The sequence below is a fragment of the Acipenser ruthenus genome, chromosome 2 (genome assembly GCF_902713425.1).
Source record: "Acipenser ruthenus chromosome 2, fAciRut3.2 maternal haplotype, whole genome shotgun sequence".
Classification (NCBI taxonomy): Eukaryota; Metazoa; Chordata; class Actinopteri; order Acipenseriformes; family Acipenseridae; genus Acipenser; species Acipenser ruthenus.
This window is the reverse complement of record NC_081190.1, coordinates 38,803,966-38,824,496: the sequence shown is the minus strand read 5'-3', so window position 1 is coordinate 38,824,496 and position 20,531 is coordinate 38,803,966. Positions and strand designations below refer to the sequence as shown.

General features: G+C 42.9%; 1 protein-coding gene across 1 annotated transcript in view; it reads right to left on the bottom strand.

Moving 5' to 3' along the window:
• Window positions 1-9,927: 9,927 nt before the first annotated feature.
• Window positions 9,928-20,531, bottom strand: part of LOC117409157 (sperm flagellar protein 2-like) — a 46,052-nt gene continuing 35,448 nt past the window's right edge. The window contains 9 exon segments of the mRNA XM_058985423.1: window positions 9,928-10,141; window positions 12,512-12,634; window positions 16,898-17,080; window positions 17,327-17,500; window positions 17,941-18,180; window positions 18,182-18,367; window positions 18,617-18,723; window positions 19,342-19,571; window positions 19,904-19,929. Of these exon segments, the coding sequence (XP_058841406.1) occupies window positions 10,076-10,141; window positions 12,512-12,634; window positions 16,898-17,080; window positions 17,327-17,500; window positions 17,941-18,180; window positions 18,182-18,367; window positions 18,617-18,723; window positions 19,342-19,571; window positions 19,904-19,929 (1,335 nt within the window). The 3' untranslated portion in view covers window positions 9,928-10,075.

The following is a 20,531-nucleotide window of genomic DNA, read 5'->3' as shown; positions in this document are numbered from 1 at the left end:
ATTTAAAAAGAAACTAGTGTGTAAACAGGTATATGCACATACAAAACTGTAAAAACAAAAGTAGTTTATGTAAAACAAAAGTAACATGATTTATCTTGCATGTGTGTCACTTGCACCACAGAATCCAGGTTGAGCTGCTGCAGCCTGCAGCTTTGCAGTTTTCTGATCGAAACGTTGTGGCTAGCTTCAAGATGAAATCTCTCCTACTTTGTACAAAATGAAGGAATTTATGGCTGCCAGGTCCAGTAGAGATAACAACAGGCTTATGTCTCTCTCTCTCTCTCTCTCTCTCTCTCTCTCTCTCTCTCTCTCTCTCTCTCTCTCTCTCTCTCTCTCTCTCTCGGATTGTGGGATTGTGGGAGGAGCCAGGTGGTGAGTGGAGCGCGGGAGTTGTGATTCAGTAGAGTCTAAACTTTTGCAATTATTTATTTATATATATTTATATTTTTGTGTTTTATGTAATATTTGTTTGTTTGTTTATCTGACTATCGTAATAGTTTTAGTATATTTGTGAGTCGTTGTTGTTTGTGTAGCTGGTCGTAGATCAGCAGAAACGCCGATATGGCGTGTAGTTCAGGTGGAGGGGGGGTACTGACTCGCCGGCACGGCTGCCGCTGTGTGCCTGATATCGGGGTGTCAGTGGAGGAATGCCTGGTAGCGGTAGGAGAGGTTGTGGGCTTTAATAAAATAAAATCAGCATCAAGGATGAATAAAGCTCTAGTCATCTTTTTAACTGATGTAGATTTGGTAAATAAGCTCGTGGAGGAGGGGTTTAGTGTGCAGGGGTCTTTTATTGAAGTTTCACCTTTAGTAACACCCGTAACCAAAGTAATACTGTCTAATGTCCCTCCCTTCTTAAAAAACGAGTTACTGGAAAGAGAGTTATCAAGATACGGAAAATTAATGTATCCCATTAAAACGATTCCTCTGGGTTGTAAAAATCCCAGTGTAAAACATGTTTTGTCTTTTAGAAGACAGGCGTTCATTTTACAGCACGATCCTAATTTAACTATTGAAGTAGCGTGGAATTTTAATGTCGAGGGGACGAATTGTGTTGTTTTTGCCAGTTCCGATATAATGAGGTGTTTTAAATGTGGCGCTCAGGGACATCAAAGAAAGCAGTGTCCCAGAAACAGGGATCGGGCTGAAACAGAGCAGGATAATGGAGCTCCTGGCGGGGAGGAGGTCGGGGGCGATCGGGGAGAGCGGGAGGATGAGCAGCCCCCGGAGCCAGCAGAGCCCGGGTCAGCGGAGCCAGCAGAGCCCGGGTCAGCGGAGCCAGCAGAGCCCGGGTTAGCAGAATCAGCAGAGCCCGGGACAGTAAAGCCTGGGTCAGCGGAGTCCGAGTCTGCGGAGCCCGAGTCAGCGGTACCTGAAGCAGAGTCGATACAACTGAAAAGACACAGCCAAGCGAAAACAGCTTCGGGGCAAGAGGCTGGGCAAATTGATGAAGTGGTGGCGAAAAAAAAGAAAAAGAAAAACAAGCACTCTGAGGAAGGAGAGCCAAGGCAGGACTCTGGGTCTGTATCTGTGAGCAGCAGTGAGAAGACTCAGCCTCCCGGCGTGAAAGTTGCGGAGAGCGGAGGCGATCCACAACCGATGCCTGAGGGGGAACTGACGTCTTCCCCGGAGGCTGTGCCACCTTTCCCTGAAGAAGGAGGCAGAATCACAGATCTCCCCCAGTCTGGCTACAAGACAGGGGGCACTGAAGCTGAAGCTGTGGCTGTGGAGAGCAGCGAGGCCGCTGAAGAGGACGGGGCGGATGGCGAACAAGATGAGGGCATGTACGAGTCGGATGACGAGGGGCTCTCTGATTCCTCGTTAATCTCGGACGTCCCTGACAGCCAACCCGTCAGGAGAAAACTCTATACACTGCAGTACATTAACAACTTTCTCGACAGTACCAAAGGTAAGAGGGGAGTGGACATTAAAAGTTTTTTTCCCGATTTAAAATTGTTTTTACATTCTGCGCATATAGTCTCCAGGAAGTCAACGCTTGAGGAGCTAGATCAGCAGAAGAGGTACCGTTTAAAAAAAGTAGTGCAGACTGTTAAGAAAATGATGGTACGATCAAAAACTTTATTTTAAAATTGATTTTTTTAAAAAAAGGAACATTTTATTTTTTAGTGTTTGTTTTAACTTGATGGTCTTAAATATTTTATCCGCCATGGAAAAGTGTACTTTTATTTCTTTTAACGTGAATGGTTGTAGACAGTCTTTTAAAAGAGCACAGTTATTTGAATTTTTAAAGCAGAAAAGGGCTGGGGTTGTGATGGTGCAGGAGTCGCATATTGAACAGGAGAGTGAGGCGGTCTGGCTGTCAGAGTGGGGCGGTCAGGGTGTGTTCAGTCACGGCTCCAGCACCAGCGCGGGAGTAGCGGTGCTTTTTAAATCAGACCTGCCTGTCAGTGTACAGCACGTAGAAGAGATTGAGAAGGGGCGGCTTTTAAAAGTAGAGACACAAATAGCTGGTTTTAACTTTACTTTTATAAATATTTATGCACCAAATACGGGAAGAGACAGAATTTTATTGTTTAACAAGTTGAAACAAACTATTTTAAAATGCAGTAATAATGACGTATTAGTGGTTGCGGGTGATTTTAACTGCACTATAGATTTTACTAAAGATAGGAATACTGAAGAGCCACATCCTCAATCCTCCAGAGAGCTGACTGCAGTTTTACAGTCCGGTGACCTGGTTGACGTTTGGAGGTGTCTGCACCCTCAAGCCCGACAGTACACCTGGTCCCAGTCCCGTAACAACTATACATCTAGAGCACGACTGGATCAGTTTTATTCATTTCGTTGTCACCTCAATTTTTTTGTAGGGGCAAGCATAATTCCTAACAGTCTATCGGACCACCACTGCCTGTTAGTCAGTGTACTTATTCCAACTGAAGGACACAAATCTTCTTATTGGCATTTCAATATTCAATTATTAAAAGACTGTAAATTTGGAAATGTTTTTAAAGAGTTTTGGAAAGTTTGGCAAAATCAAAAAAACAATTATCAAGATTTAAGGCAGTGGTGGGACATTGGGAAAAAGCAAATTCGAATTTTTTGTCAGCAGTACACCCTGGAGGCTACCAGGTCACTGGACAAGGCAGTCAGGGAGTTAGAGAGAGACATTCTAAACATAGAGAATAATGGGGATCTCTCTAATGAGCAAACCTTTCAAAAAATAAAAGAGAAAAGACATGTGTTGGGCAGCTTGCTGGAGGAGAAGGTGAAGGGGGCGTTGGTGCGTTCTCGCTTCGTGGCGCTAAGGGACATGGATGCACCCACTTCCTTCTTCTTTGGCCTGGAGAAGAAGAGAGCATACAGCCAGCAGCTGAGGTGTGTGCGGACGCCCTGCGGCAGAGAACTACACAGCAGAGAGGAGATCAGTGAGGCGGCTGTGCAGTTCTACAAGCAGCTGTTCACAAAAGAACAGTGTGATCAAGATGACATAGAGACCCTGCTCCAGGATCTACCTAGCCTGAGCAAAGAGGAGCAGGGTGGACTGGACAAAGAGCTGACCTTTGAAGAACTGACCATTGTGATGACACAGCTCTCCAGCGGGAAGGCGCCTGGGATAGATGGCCTCCCCGCTGAGTTTTTCAAACATTTCTGGACAGTGATCGGGGAGGACTTCTTCCAGGTGCTGAAGGAAAGTCTGGAGAGAAAAGAACTGCCTCTCAGCTGCCGCAGGGCAGTGATCACACTGCTGCCTAAGAAAGGAGACCTCTGCCTTTTAAAGAACTGGAGACCAGTTTCGCTGTTATGTGCCGATTCGAAAATAATTTCCAAGTGTATCGCAAATAGGGTTAAGAAATGTATAGGTACTGTAATACATAGGGATCAAACATATTGTATTCCAGGAAGATCTATTTTTGATAACCTGTTTTTAATTAGAGATTTTTTAACCCTGAGTGAAACATGTCATTTTAATGTGGGATTGGTCTCCCTTGATCAGGAGAAGGCTTTTGATAGGGTCGACCACACCTACCTTGTGAAAGTCCTGAGAGCCTTCGGGTTTGGCCCTGTTTTTATTTCTTACATAGAGCTTTTATACTCAAATGTTTTTAGTGTCTTAAAGATTAATAACGGGTTGAGCAAACCTTTCTCGGTGAGCAGGGGCATTAGACAGGGCTGCTCTCTGTCTGGCATGCTGTATTCATTGTCTATAGAGCCACTGTTGCATCTTCTGAGGGGCAGGTTGTCTGGCTGGGCGGTGCCTGCCTCACCCGTCCCTGTCTTTGTGAAAGTATCAGCTTACGCTGATGATGTGAATGTGTTTGTGTGCAGTGATGGGGACGTCCAGGTCCTGGAGGAGAGCTTGGCAGTGTTTCAGAGAGCATCTTCAGCACGGATAAACTGGGAAAAATGCAACACCTTTCTGTCAGGCAGCTGGCAGGAGGGGGGTCCCCCCATGCTGCCTCAGGCCCTGCAGTGGGATCGGACTGGGATTAAGGTGCTGGGGGTGTTCTTTGGGACAGAGCTTTTCATGCAGAGGAATTGGGAGGGCCTGGTGGAGAAGGTGAAGGGGCGGCTGCTCAGCTGGCAGGGGCTGCTGGCTCAGCTGTCATTCAAGGGGAGGGTCCTGGTCATCAATAATTTGGTGGCCTCTATGTTATGGCACAAGCTGGTGTGCCTGGACCCTCCACGGGGAATGGTAGAGGAAATTCAGAGAGTACTGCTGGATTTCTTCTGGAGCGGGAGACATTGGTTGAGGCCGGCAGTCCTGTACCTACCCACTGATGAAGGGGGGCAAGGCCTGGTCAGCATTGCCAGCAGGGTGGCAGCTTTCAGACTGCAGGCAGTGAAGAGGCTCCTGTACGCCGAGGAAGGGGCTCACTGGAGAGAGATAGCTTTTTATTTTCTAAGACGGGTAGGAGGAATGGGGTTAGATCGCAGCTTGTTTTTAATTGATTTCTCCAGGCTAGACAAGACAGGTCTCCCCTCTTTTTATGTGAATCTTTTTAAAGTGTGGCAGACAGTAAGCGTGGAGAGGGAGGAGGGGTCGGTGACAGGTCAGTCTCTACTGGAGGAACCCCTCTTCTTTAATCCCCTTTTTCCCATTCAGTTTTTTCAGTCGGGGGCACTGTGTACCAGTTTTGTCAGGGCTGGTGTAACCCGACTGGCTCACCTGATCGTGTCAGGGCCCCCATGTTGGATCTCAGCAGCTCAGCTGGCTAGGCGGCTGGGCTGGCACTCGGAGAGGCTGGCTGAGAAGATGATTCACGAGTTGAAAAACTCTCTCTCACCAAAGCTCAAGGAGGCTTTGGGGGAGGGAATAGCTGGGGGGCCTGATCAGGGAGGGGACCCCTTTTTTCCCACAGTTTTTTTATCCCCAGGTTTAGGTGAGGAAGAGGGTAGGGATGGAGAGAGAATAAGGAATATGGAGGGAGTTAAAAATATAGCACTCCAAGAAGCAGAGGGGAAAAAACTATACAAGCTGCATGTTAAAACAGTCCAGTCCAGCCACCTAAAAGGGACTGTGGACACAAAATGGAGAAGCCATTTGCAGGTAGCAGAAGAGAGACAGCCAGTATGGAGGGTGCTGTATAAACTGCCTTTAAGCAAGAGAGCAGGGGACCTGCAGTGGAGGATCCTGCACTGTGCCGTATCTACCGGTAGGTTCCTCCACAGAGTGGACCCCAGCATCAGTGCTGAGTGCTGCTTCTGTGGGGAGGAGGAGACCGTGTTCCACACATTCACTGACTGTGTCAGGCTGGGGTCGCTCTTTCACCTCTTGCAGGGGCTCCTGCAGATCCTTGGGGTGTTTTTCAGCAAAGATACTTTTATTTTTGGGTTCCCGTATAGTTTTAAAAATAGGGATAGGTGTGTTTTAATTAATTTTATTTTAGGGCAGGCAAAATTGGCCATTTTAAAATCTAGGAAAAATAAGATTTTAGAGGCAGGGCTAGCAGATGCTGCCAGATTATTTCGTATTTTAGTTGTCAGCCGGGTAATGGTGGATTTTAACTATTTTAAAATGGTCAGTAACCTGGAGGGCTTTCAGGAGAGGTGGTGTGTGGGAGACGCCTTGTGCTCATTGAGTGAGGAGGGAGAGCTTCTGTTTAATTTCTAGTTTGAATTTATTTTTGTTTTATTGTTTATACAGTGTTTTTATCACTTTACTGTTTTTACAGGAAAACACTGTTTAGTTTTTTAATATTGGCTTTTTTTGTGTTTTATTTATATTTTATGATCCTTTTATTTGGTTAAAATCTGGTTTTAAAGGAGAACATGATGTTGTTTTTAGGATTTTATGCTGATGCTCTGGGGAGGTTTCGGCTGTTCCCAGGAGCCAGCAAGTATCTTAATCGTGTTTTACCTTATTATTGTTATTGAATGGATTTTAATTGGAATGGTTTAATAAAGGATCTTAAAAGTCAAAAAAGTCTCTCTCTCTCTCTCTCTCTCTCTCTCTCTCTCTCTCTCTCTCTCTCTCTCTCTCTCTCTCTCTCTCTCTCTCTCTCTCTCTCTCTCTCTCTCTCTCTCTCTCTCTCTCTCTCTCTCTCTCTCTCTCTCTCTCTCTCTCTCTCTCTCTCTCTCTCTCTCTCTCTCTCTCTCTCTCTGTGTCCGGGCTCACCAATTCTGGACATACAGTGTGGAGTAGTGGTTAGGGCTCTGGACTTTTAACTGGAGGGTCGTGGGTTCAATCCCAGATGGGGGACACCGTTGCTGTACCCTTGAGCAAGGTACTTTACCTAGATTGCTCTAGTAAAAACCCAACTGTATAAATGGGTAATTGTATGTGAAAATAATGTGTAAAAAGATAATGTAATTGTATGTAAAATAATGTGATATATTTTAACAATTGTAAGTTGCCCTGGATAAGGGCGTCTGCTAAGAAATAAATGATAATGATAATAATAATTTGCACCCCCAGAATGCTGGCAGGAGATTGGGGTCCAAATGACATGCCCAGTATTGGTAAGGGCAAATGGAGGGTGTGGTTTAGAAAGAGATAAACAGGAGTGCATGCTTGAGCGCAGGGTGGAGAGTTGGAAAGTGAGTTTGTGACAGATAGAGAGAGACAGAGTGTAAGACAGAACTGGAGGTTGTCCGAGTGAGAGTGACAAGGAGATAGGTTAAATTCAGGTCAGGCTGTGAATCTGAAGGAAAATGAAGACCAAAGAGCATTCTACAGAAGTTAGAGATAAAGTAATACAAATGCATAGATTAGGGAAAGGGTACAAAATAATATCCAATAATCAGGAAGTGGAAGCTGCATCACACCACCCAGGCACTGCCAAGAAAAGGCCGGCCCTCAAAACTCAGTTCTCAAACAAGAAGGAGACTTGTGAGAGAAGCCACAGAGAGGCCAACAATCACTTTGAAGGAGCCAGTATAGTACGCAAACTTGTTAAATTTGCAGACGACACAAAAATAGGAGGAGTGGCAAACACTGTTGCAGCAGCAAAGGTCATTCAAAATTATTTAGACAGCATTCAGATCTGGGCAGACACATGGCAAATGACATTTAATAGAGAAAAGTGTAAGGTACTGCATGCAGGCAATAAAAATGTGCATTATAAATATCATATGGGAGATACTGAAATTGAAGAAGCAATCTATGAAAAAGACCTAGGTGTTTATGTTGACTCGGAAATGTCTTCATCTAGACAATGTGGGGAACATAAGAAAGTTTACAAACGAGAGGAGGCCATTCAGCCCATCTTGCTCGTTTTGGTTGTTAGTAGCTTATTGATCCCAGAATCTCATCAAGCAGCTTCTTGAAGGATCCCAGGGTGTCAGCTTCAACAACATTACTGGGGAGTTGGTTCCAGACCCTCACAATTCTCTGTGTAAAAAAGTGCCTCCTATTTTCTGTTCTGAATGCCCCTTTATCTAATCTCCATTTGTGACCCCTGGTCCTTGTTTCTTTTTTCAGGTCAAAGAAGTCCCCTGGGTTGACTTTGTCTATACCTTTTAGGATTTTGAATGTTTGAATCAGATCGCCGCGTAGTCTTCTTTGTTCAAGACTGAATAGATTCAATTCTTTTAGCCTGTCTGCATACGACATGCCTTTTAAACCCGGGATAATTCTGGTTGCTCTTCTTTGCACTCTTTCTAGAGTAGCAATATCCTTTTTTGTAACGAGGTGACCAGAACTGAACACAATATCCTAGGTGAGGTCTTACTAATGCATTGTAGAGTTTTAAAATTACTTCCCTTGATTTAAATTCAACACTTCTCACAATATATCCGAGCATCTTACTTTACACTTTTCTCTATTAAAAATCATTTGCCATGTGTCTGCCCAATTCTGAATGCTGTATAGATCATTTTGAATGACCTTTGCTACTTCAACAGTGTTTGTCACTCCTCCTATTTTTGTGTCGTCTGCAACTTTAATGAGTTTGCTTCCTATACCAGAATCTAAATCATTAATGTAGATTAGGAATAGCAGAGGACCTAATACTGATCCCTGTGGTACACCACTGGTTACCTCACTCCATTTTGAGGTTTCTCCTCTAATCAGTACTTTCTGTTTTCTACCTGTTAACCACTCCCTAATCCATGTGCATGCATTTCCTTGAATCCCTACTGCGTTCAGTTTGAGAATTAATCTTTTATGCGGGACTTTGTCAAAAGCTTTCTGGAAATCTAAATAGACCATGTCGTATGCTTTGCAGTTATCCATTTTCAATGTTGCATCCTCAAAAAAGTCAAGTAGGTTAGTTAGTCACGATCTCCCTTTCCTAAAACCATGCTGGCTGTCTCCCAGGATATTGTTACCATATAGGTAATTTTCCATTTTGGATCTTATTATAGTTTCCATAAGTTTACATATAATAAAAGTCAGGCTTATTGGTCTGTAGTTACCTGGTTCGGTTTTGTCTCCCTTTTTGTGGATCGGTATTACTTTTGCTATTTTCCAGTCTGTCGGTACAACCCCTGTGTCAAGAGACTGTTGCATGATCTTGGTTAGCTGTTTGTAAATAATTTCTTTCATTTCTTTGAGTACTATTGGGAGGATCTCATCTGACCCAGGGGATTTGTTTATTTTAAGAGCTCCTAGTCCCTTTAACACTTCTGCCTCTGTTATGCTAAAGTTATTTAAAATTGGATAGGAACAGGTCGACATGTCGGGCATGTTGTCCGTGTCCTCCTTTGTAAAAACCTGTGAAAAGTAATCGTTTTAATATATTTGCTATTTTTTTTTCTTCATCTATGATTTTGCCATTTGTGTCTCTTAGACATTTAACCTCCTCTTTGAATGTTCCCTTGCTGTTATAATATTGGAAAAATATTTTGGAATTGGTTTTAGCCCCCTTAGCAATATTGATTTCTCTCTCTCTCTTGGCCTTTCTAACTTCCTTTTTGACTTGTGTTTGCAGTTCCAAGTACTCTTTCTGTGTACTTTGTTTTTGGTCCCTTTTAAATGCTCTGTAAAGTGCCTTTTTCGCTGAATATTTTTTTTAATTGATCTATTAAACCATTTTGGCCATTTTGTTTTAGATTTAGATTTGTCTACTTTTGGGATGTAAGGGAGCCAGGACCATATACATGTCTGTATAATCAAGAAAATGCTTTTCTGTGTGGTTAGCAGCCAAGAAGCTTTTGTTTCAGCCTCTGGACCACCGTGTGTTGAACTTGTTCATTAAAAAGGAAAAATAAATAAATGATGCACGTCTGTACGGTGTATTAACGCCAAGTGCTACCTCCATCTGCCATTGTGTGCCCAGCTAACAACCCACACCTATCCCTATCACACTCCCTCTTCAACCGCATCTGCTTCTCGGCAGCTCACCTCATCAAAGGCGTCTCTCAGAGACATGAAGGTGGGGCCCCGGCTAATTCCATACAAGCCACTCAAGTACAAAATCACCCAAGTCACAATCCTATCTGACACTGCAGACATTGTGCCTGCCCACTGAAATACAGCTATTTAACACCTCCTGGAAAACACATTAAACATCAGACAACAAAATGAGTTACATTTTTCATTTTATTTTATTAATTTCTGTTACAAATGCTACTTTTGAATAAAGCAAGACAATATGTTTCAAGTAATAACTAAATAAAATACATTTGTATAATATTGTTTGTTTGTGTTATCCCAGTACTGCTTCAGGGCTGTTTAACATGCACTTGAAGACTGGGTCGCCCCTTCATTCTGCTGGATTTGCAGAACTTTGTGAATATCCTGCAACAAAGTAAAGGAAATCTCATCTGTAGTTATCAAGCGTTTGACTCAAATGCACTAGTATGTTTTAAATGAAAGAAAAGCTGCAGCATAATAATATGGAACTTAGGGAAAGAGAGCAGATTTATTTAAAATTCCACATTAGAAAAAACATATATTTTGAGGCAACTGACAAATTAAATGTAGTTTATTTGTATGTACGGTCATGAGATCCCAAAAGAAATGACAACATGCCATCTGTAGAAACTAATAAACAACTACAGTATAAATAGAGCTTTTAAGTACAATGTACAGTCTCTCACATTTATCTCTACTTTCAAGCCTTTAATAAACTCTCTGTGGTGTTGTATGTGAAAATGGGAGTCCAGCTCTGAAATTGTTGATCATTATGGCTAAAGAGGGTCAGAACCTTTTGTAATGATTTTGTTCCAGCCATAATGTTTTTGTTCTATCCACAACAGGGAGTAGTGTTTGTAATTACATTTTTGTGTGAACAATAAAAAATAGCAAAACAGAATAAACCACTTATATTTAGTAGTACTTTGCTTATGAGAAGAAGACAAAGGCAGACATATTGCATTGGTCTGACAGCCTCCTGTGGTAGTGTAAACTGTTTATGTAGAGGGAATACACGACTACAGGCTGTTAAATGAACACAGAAATTGGTAATATATTGAAAAACATTTGATTTGAAATAAAACTTTCAATTAAAGATATCCCGTTAATATATGGCAAGCATCTGGGCTTATTTAGAACATGTTTTTTACACATTTTTGTATAAAGGACCATGATTTACTGTCAGAAGTAGATGCTAGTGGTGTTAAAATTCCCTTGAATAGGTTACTGCTGAGAAACATAATTTACAGTTCTGCATGCACTTCTACTTAACTGAAATATGTGTGCACATTCTGAACCCTTAAACCGCATATGATCACATTTGCTTTCCCTATCTTGCAGCAGATCTTAAAACAACATCAGTGTGGTTTTAGATTCTTTTCTTTTTATCTGCTAAGTGAAACCTATTGGGATTTTTTTTTTAAAAGTCAGGACCATTTTGTTCTACATATTTGTTTCCTTTCGTGATAAGGGAAGTACATTTCATTGGATGATTTATTGTCAGTATTGTAAAGTATCTGTAGACCACTACCCTCATGTGGTAGCTTGGTGCTACCTCAAGTTTGCATTCTGTATATTTGTTCTAGATGTTGTCTGCTAATGTAGTCTCTCTAGTGATAACATTACACCTGCTTAAGGTTTTGGTTAAATATTTGGCACCAAATACATTAAATCTAAAACTTTAAAGTGTGTGAAAGTTGCATTAGTATTGTTGTTATTGTTTTTGTTATTGGTGTTATTATTGTTCAAACATATAGAAAAATATTGATAAACCAAAACATTTTCTTGCAATGAATGTGAAATTACTGCTGGCTCATTCTTTTATTCTGCCCCTGCTGTTTTTTATTGCTTAAGGTCAGTATACTTGTCAAGTAACTTGTTGAAAAGAGGACATCAATCAAGATTGTTTAGACTTTGTCTTGATCTATTCACATTGTGACATTTGCATAGAAAAAATCAACTAGGTTGCAAAGCGATTTCTAAAAGCTGATTTGGGTCACCAAGTATATGGCTTTCAAAGGGTTTAGATTAAATGAATTGTGTATTCACTTGTCAATACTTTAAAAATATAAATCAAGTGACATGGTTACATTAATCAGGTTTAAAAATCATTTTGCGACCTAGTTCTTATTTTGCCCCTTTTGAAAATCGTGCTGTTTGTATCCAACACCATGGCAACTGATGTCTCATTGAACTGATGACAGAATACAGCAGAGCAAAAGAGCTCATCTGGGAGAGGCAGAAGGTCGATGAAGTGGCCAGTGTGTTATTCGACCATCTTTATTCTTGGAATAACCACAGTAATCAACAGCTGTTTGTGGAGTTTCCTCTGTATATCTGTCAATGTGCATATTCATACAGGAAATATTTTGACCAAAAAAGCAGAACATAAGTGATGCCATTTATTGTTTCTGTAAAAGACCACTAATTGTTATGTACTAGTGAGATTCTAGGTTAAGATAATAAAAACACACACAAATAATTCAAATAAATGTTTATGGTGGAATAACAAGACCAGAGAAAGTTATTCTTCGAATTTATTTTTTAAATGGCACAGTAGCTCCTGGCCTAATAGATAGAACAGCTAATAAAAACATGCAAACCTTGACATAAAATAGTACTATGTTTGGTATAATTAATTCACCAAAACACCCAATGAACTCCAACAATTATCTAAAATATATTGATTTTATTAGACTAATCATTTCATTTATCATATTATTTTACTGTTTTATTTTTTTAAGAAACACTTACTGTGAGTTTGTATCGAAGGTTGTTCTCAATCAGGTCCAACATGAATGGATGCTGTGAAAGGATATTATATAGAATTGCTTCCGAATCCTCATATCCAAGCTCTTTGTAGATCTGACTAATGTTCTGATTAAGAAAAAAAAAATCTTAACATGCTATAGGTTATAGGGCTACCAGATCTGCATAGTATCAGACACAGGCTTGTTCATAATTAGTTCATAATTATATAACTTGTAATTTATTTATGTACCTGTACATTTCAAAGTGTCAGAACACAAATACCCTTTTGTTAAATCATATACAATTTCTATATTATTCTTATGAAGCTTATACATCAAAACAAAATATTTAAATCATATATACCCAGGGCTAATTTGTAAAGCCTACTCATTAGAAAGGAACTGTCACAAAGACGGCCGGAGTGGGTGGCGTCAGACCAGAAGCAGGAAATAAACAGCAGAGACTTGGGGTTTTGATGAAGCTGAGCGCGTGATCGCGCTCAGCATTTAATAATTAAACAGAACAGAAAATAAAAGGTTTTAAACACAAAACAGGACACGGCACTTGCGCCAAAATAAATAGACAAACAAAAACGGACTAACACTACAAACGGTGCACGGACAGACACACAAACAAACACGGTGAGTCTATAAACACTTATTATTTACTTATATTTACTTTTCTTTTACTCCTCTCTCTCCCGTTCTCCACTCTCGAACACCCAACCCCGAGTGAATGAAAATGTGTCTATATATACTGTTGTGCTGGGATTCAATTACTAATTAATTATTCACTTGAATCCCAGCACGTGAATTCATTACATGCAACCCCGTGCTCACATATTACATTTAACCAGCACGTGAAGTGATTTGTGCCCTCCTCGTGCCTAAATACAAATCTACATTTTTAAATACATGTGAAACACAGACCCGTTTATATCCTGTGTACCAATCTCTATACACCAACATTTAACACACCACACGCAACATACAACACATAACACACACATGCACACAGGGGCGGGGCACATTGCCACATATACCCCCCCTTGTGCGCAGCACACATGGCCTCAACGGCCACCTCTCCCCTTAAAAACCCAGCAGTCCAGGACAAAGTCTCGGGCTGGGAAGGGAGGCTTCAGTGGGCCCATGGCTGGCAATGCTGTCAGCACCCCTGCCGGTAGTGGCACGACTGACAGCATGCTGGTCCACTCCTGCAGCGAAATTGCTGCGGGGGATGCTGGTCTCCTGTCCTCTCCCCCTTTCTTCGTAGCCGGTAGCTCCCTCCTGTGGGGCTCCGGCCACAAGAACTCCTGCAGCGAAACTGCTGCTGGGGAAAGTGGTCTCCTGACCTCTCCCCCTGTCTTTGTAGCCGGTAGCTCCCTTTGGTGGGGCTCCGACCACAGTACTTCCGGCAGCGAAGAAGCTGCAGTGGGAGCAGGTCTCCGGACCTCCCCCACGATCTCCGGCAGCGAAACTGCTGCAGTGGGAGCAGGTCTCCGGACCTCTCCCACGATCTCCGGCAGCGAAACTGCTGCAGTGGGAGCAGGTCTCCTGACCTCCCCCACGTTCTTCGTGGCCGGCAGCTCCCCTTGGTGGGGTTCCGGCCACAGTACTTCCTGCTGCGATGAGGAGCAACAGGCAGCCCCAGGCGATGCGGAGCGGCTGGCAACCCCAGGCGATGCAGAGCGGCTGGCAACCCCAGGCGATGCAGAGCGGCTGGCAACCCCAGGAGATGCAGAGCGGCTGGCAACCCCAGGCGATGCAGAGCGGCTGGCAACCCCAGGCGATGCGGAGCGGCTGGCAACCCCAGGCGATGCGGAGCGACAGGCAGCCCCAGGCGATGCGGAGCGACAGGCAGCCCCAGGCGATGCCAGACAGGCATCCTTGGGCGAAGCGTGGCAAGCATCCTTGGGCGAAGCGAGACCGGCATCCTTGGGCGAAGCGAGGCTGGCATCCTTGGGCGAAGCGAGGCAGGGAGTCAGGACAAGCTGGTGTGCGGGTGTTGGCCCTCTTCTCGGCCTCTGCGGCCGGGCGGTTCTTCCCCGTGCTTCCCTCAGCAGCCTATGCAAGGGCTGCTGAGGACCGCCAGCTTCACGTCCTGGTCCTTCTGGTGAAGGGAGAGGCAGCTCCTGCTCCTCTCCCCCTGATGGTGATGGAGGCAGAGGCAGCTCCTGCTGCTCTGCTCCTGGCAGTGGAGGTGGCGGAGGTAGAGGCAGCTCCTGCTGCTCTGCTCCTGCCGGTGAAGGTGGCGGAGGTAGAGGCAGCTCCTGCTGCTCTGCTCCTGCCGGTGAAGGTGGGAGCAGCGTGTAGTCTCCTGGCGACGAAGGTGGAAGCAGCGTGTAGTCTCCTGGAGACGGAGGTGGGAGCAGCGTGTAGTCTCCCCCTTTTGCAGGGGACTGGTGCTGCTCTGCCTCTCTTGCAGGGGACTGGTGCGGCTCTGCCTTTCTTGCAGGGGACTGGTGTGGCTCTGCCTCGGAAGGGGAAACCAGCAGGCATTCTTCCTCTGCTGGTGGAGATGGGGACAGCAGGCATTTTCCCTCTGCTGGTGGAGATGGGGACAGCAGGCATTCTCCCTCTGCTGGTGGAGGTGGGGACAGCAGGCATTCTCCCTCTGCTGGCAGCTTGGGTCCTAGGGCTATGGAAGCCCCGACTTCCCTCTCTTTGGGCTGTGGACGCACCGACTCCTCCCTTTTGGGCTGTGGACGCACCGACTCCTCCCTTTTGGACTGTGGACGCACCGACTCCTCCCTTTTGGGCTGTGGACGCACGTACTCCCCCCTCTTGGGCTGTGGACGTTCGGGCTCCCCCCACTCAGGCGTAAGACGTTCGGGCTCCTCCCACTCAGGCGTAGGACGTTTGGGCTCCTCCCGTTTGGGCTGTGGACGCTCAGGCTCCTCCCGCTTGGGCTGTGGACGCTCAGGCTCCTCCCGCTTGGGCTGTGGACGCTCAGGCTCCTCCCACTCAGGTACTGGCGAGCTGGCATAGGGGCATCCCGACCAGTCGTGTCCCCCTTCCTCACATCGCCCGCACCAGCTCGGTGGCACCTCGGAGCAGTCCCTCCAGCGGTGATCCACCTTTCCGCACAAGGTGCACCAGGGGAACAGGTTCTCTGGCTCCTCTGTCAGCTGTTGCAATTGTGGTTGGGGCGGTGGGAGCAGCAGTCTACCTCCCCCTGCTGGTGGTGGAAACTGAGGCGACCCCTGCTCCTCCCTCTCCTGATGGACAAGGCAGTGGCCAACGAAGTGCTCACCTCTGCAGATGGGGCATAGTTGGGGTAGCTGTCCGAGGGGGTACCAGGGGCAGTTGGTGCTGGAATGCCCAGGCTCAGCGCAGCAGTAACACCCGGGCTGCTGTTCCTCCGGCTGGTGTTGTGGTTGCTGTTGCTGCTGCAGCTTTCCTTTCCCCCTTCTCTTCTTACTCCTCCTCCCTACCTTCCTCTCCTGGGCCAGTTCCTCCTCCTCCTCACCTTGGAAGGGGCAGAACGCCACCGTGTGTCCGTAGACCCCACAGGCCATGCACCAGCCTTGGTCCTCGAGGCCCCCGAGGAGGTCCTCCAGGTTCCGGCAGCCGTCTCTCCAGCCTTCCATTTTCCCTTTTTTTTTTTTTTTTTTTTGAAAACAACAGTCCTGTGTTTTTTTTTTTTGTTTTTTTTTTTTTTTTAAACACAAAAACCCCTCTCCTGGTCTGACGCTTGGAGACGCTGTTATCCCACGATGACACCACATCGTTTATTAACAAAGTAAAAGGTTTAAACAGAACACAAAACAGGACACGGCACTTGCGCCAAAATAAATAGACAAACAAAAACAGACTAACACTACAAACGGTGCACGGACAGACATACAAACAAACACGGTGAGTCTATAAACACTTATTTACTTATATTTACTTTTCTTTTACTCCTCTCTCTCCCGCTCTCCACTCTCGAACACCCAACCCCGAGTGAATGAAAATGTGTCTATATATACTGTTGTGCTGGGATTCAATTACTAATTAATTATTCACTTGAATCCCAGCACGTGAATTCATTACATGCAACCCCGTGCTCACATATTACATTTAACCAGCACGTGAAGTGATTTGTGCCCTCCTCGTGCCTAAATACAAATCTACATTTTTAAATACACGTGAAACACAGACCCGTTTATATCCTGTGTACCAATCTCTATACACCAACATTTAACGCACCACACGCAACATACAACACATAACACACATGCACACAGGGGCGGGGCACATTGCCACAGGAACACATATGAAATTCTCGGCATCCAATAAATCAGCAGGAAATATCGCCTGGCAGTGAAGGGGAAATAAAAACGCTATATTTTAGTCCAAAGATATTATTAAAAGAATAAATGACACAAAAGTGTATTTTTTAGCTTACCTCATAGTATTCAGCCTGAGTCTTGTCCTGTGAATGAAATCTGTTGTGATCTCCAGTCTTGAAGTCCCCATGACAAAGAGCTTTGAATAAAGCACCAAGTGACACTCTCCCTCCATCCGCTGCAGGTGGGGTTTGACTCCCTGGTGGTTCATCTGAGGGTATCTCATCCATGTTTGGCACTGACTAAAAACAGCATTAGCATGGTTCATATTGTTCTGTACATCATATGGAAAGACATTTAAAATAACATTGTATAACATTAATAAAGGATAAAGGCGTCTGCTAAATAACAAACAATTAACATAAATACATAAATGTAACAAAATGTTGATAGTAACTGGGATTTGATTAAAAGAGATTGTCAGTGGGCTTCAATGTGTCGTGTATTAAAACAAAAAAGGTATTTAAGAATATTTTCATTCAAGGTACCTTAAGGAGGTTAGAACTGGTTTTCCTTCCAGTGATGTATTCTCCTGTAGTGACACTTAGTGCTCTGTAGAACCCTTCAACAGGATCAGGATGTGCAGCAAAGTACAGCAGCATGTTTACATAGTCAAGCTGTTTCACTGAGGTTTGGTGATCAGAAAACAGCATGAAGAAAAACTGCAACAAACGTTTTTTTAATTTAAAAAAAAAAAAGATTTATGTATTTTTACAAGATATACAAATTGCAAACAAAATCCACACTACAATTGAAATGTCAATGATACTTATTCTGAACAACAAGAATATCAAGAGGCCCTCTAGATTTCAGACTAAAAAACATGTATAAAGTATACAGTATATGTTAGATTATTTTATCCACTGTATATCAGTACATTTGAGTGTCCTGAGGATTCCTATACACAAAAAGAGAGATAGAAATGCATATTTTATTGAAATAAAACCTGTACTTTTGGAAACTAAACAATTAATGCAACTAAAACATAAGGCTGCAGCCTCTTGCTTTCATATGCAACCTCTATACATTAGAGGTTCTACAAAATAATGTATTTGTGGTATGTTGTTGCTGAAGATTCTAGTACAGTATTTACCACCCCTACCTTTTTCAGCTTTTTCATTCTGTCATAAGGAATTGGTTCTGTTGGATCATTAAGGATTTGAATGTCACTTGTAAACCATACATCAGTCTGCAATGAAGGAACATATAATATACCGGTAGATTGTACAGTAAGAAGGCATGTGACATACTTGTTCATACAAGAGAAGGTGTTTGAACAAGATATATACACATCCTTACCAAGGACATAAACAACACAAAACAACACTTTTCTTGAAAAAACCTGCCTTGTTAAATTGTTCTTCTGTTACAAATCCGGATCCATCAGTATCAAGACCCTTAAACCTCTCCAAAGTCTGAAGGAGCTGTCTCTGAGAGGGGTATGGCCATGGCTGAGCTGCTAATAACAGGAACTTGTGCCAGTCAATGAGCTCAGAGTCCAGGGTTAGCAGTGCCATCAGCTCCTGTATCTATTAGAGGGGAAGCACATCTTAGTAAATCACTCTGTATGGCCTGGTTGGTGCAGAAAGGTGTTTGTTTGAATACTGGATGGCCAGTTTTATTCTCTGCGATTCATGAAAGGTTGACATCAAGCAAGAACATAAAATAGACACAGCTTCTCAATATGAACACAATTACTGGGGAATAACAAATACACAGAGTATACAAAATACAAACCATGTAACGTACTTTGTTAGAAAACAGTAAATTACATATACCTGTGTTGCAGAGAGGTGCATCCAGATGTCAGGAAGTAAGTCATTCCCCAGGCTCAGAGTTGTTAGCGCTTGCAGAATATCTGTAAAATCTTTACTGGACACCAGACCTAGAATAAATTTGAAGGTAATTGCTAAAGGGCTGATATAGTGGATTCATATGCAGTGTTATTTGGCTGAACTGATTTCACCATCTTTTATACCAGACATGAATGAGCAGCCTCCAAAGTAAACCATTCATAAAGCAGAATACCTGACTCAGACTGATGCAAATGCTACAGACCAATAGTAACTAATTACACATGCTGCATGTATGTTCCTGATTGAATGACTAGCACGACTTTTCATTTGCTTTTGGAATCCCAGTCTTACTTGTTTTGTGAGAAGCCAAAATAACACTTAAAAATGTGTTTTCGCAACAGAAAGCATACTGTTTTCTGGGACACAAAGAGTCTATATGAATATAATTAAAAGAAATGAATGAACAAACATATACATATCCTAATAAAAGTTTACCACAGCATTTCCCCATGGTTATACTGTGAATCTGCCATAGTTTACCCTGGTTTGCAATGTTTTGGAATTCATTAACATACCTCATTATTCTTTACAATGCTTACCTATGCTTTACCATACTTTCGCTGTGCTTTGTTACACTTTGCTATCTTTTTACTATGGTACACTTTTATAAGGGTAAAACTGAGCAACGGTAAAAGTCAGATACTCACCTTTTGGTGCTGCTCTGCAGAACTGTTCATATAAAGCACTGAACTGTAGGATAGTGAGAGTACTATCAACCTGAAACTCTACAGAAGGAGGTCGCGGAGGAGTCGCAGGGTCAGGGAACACTTTCAGATCTCCATTGATGTAGAAATCCATACTAGTGAGAACAAGTTCGTTCTGGATCTTTGTTGCTGTCTCTATGTGATGGCGGATTATTTCAGTGATTTGGTCAATACTACAGAAAAAAATAAAATTAAGCATTTGCTTCATTTATCTACTCTTGCTTGAAAGGGTAGGAAAAGGTTTAGAATTGACATAGGCTTTGCTTTATGTTGGATTTTTATTTATTTTTAATATTGTGTCTATTTATTACATACTTCCACTAAATATATAACAAGGGATTTCCTCCTATGACTGCACTACTGCTGCAGTATTTTCAGTATGACACACTAGGTTCATTCTGACGAGTACGATTCTTCCAACCATCTAGATGTCAGTGCAACTATCCTGCTTTAGCAGTTTGATGAGGTAATTTAGCAGTTTGATGAGGTATTTCTTTAAGCTTGCCTAAGCTTCAATATTCTTTCAACTTTCTGAACAAATTTGCAAGGGATTGACAGAAGGCGAATGTGCATATAAAGCCCAGTTCATGCATTGCATTTGAACAGATATTGTATGACTTGAACTTTGAAACATTTTAACCATGAGATAATACTATGAATATTAAAGAAATATATACCAGACTGCGTATGTAATCATTTTTGGTCACATCAAAGCAGGTTCTGATAATCTGGAATTTACAGTCTTGTGTTTTTCATTCTACATATAAAATGTGTCCTGTCTTATAAGAACATGTCACTGTTTATATTTATAACATCTATTTAGCCGAGATGCTGAGTAAACATATACATAGTATAGGCAGTCAGTAAATACATTATAATTGACTGGACACATAACATATTACATACAGTATTTTCTGTATGGATTACCTTCATGTTCTAGTGCACTGTCTCATTTTCGCTTTCAGCTCCCTCTTCTTTTCCGCTGTGATAATTATATAGAACAGCCTAATAAAATCAGTCTCACTATTAAAATGAATCATCTTTTTGATGTCATGACATTCAAAGAGATGCTTTGCTTAAACTGCTCTTTAAAAAAAAAAGTCCCTTGTTGAGATCTGAAGACCTGCCTTCAG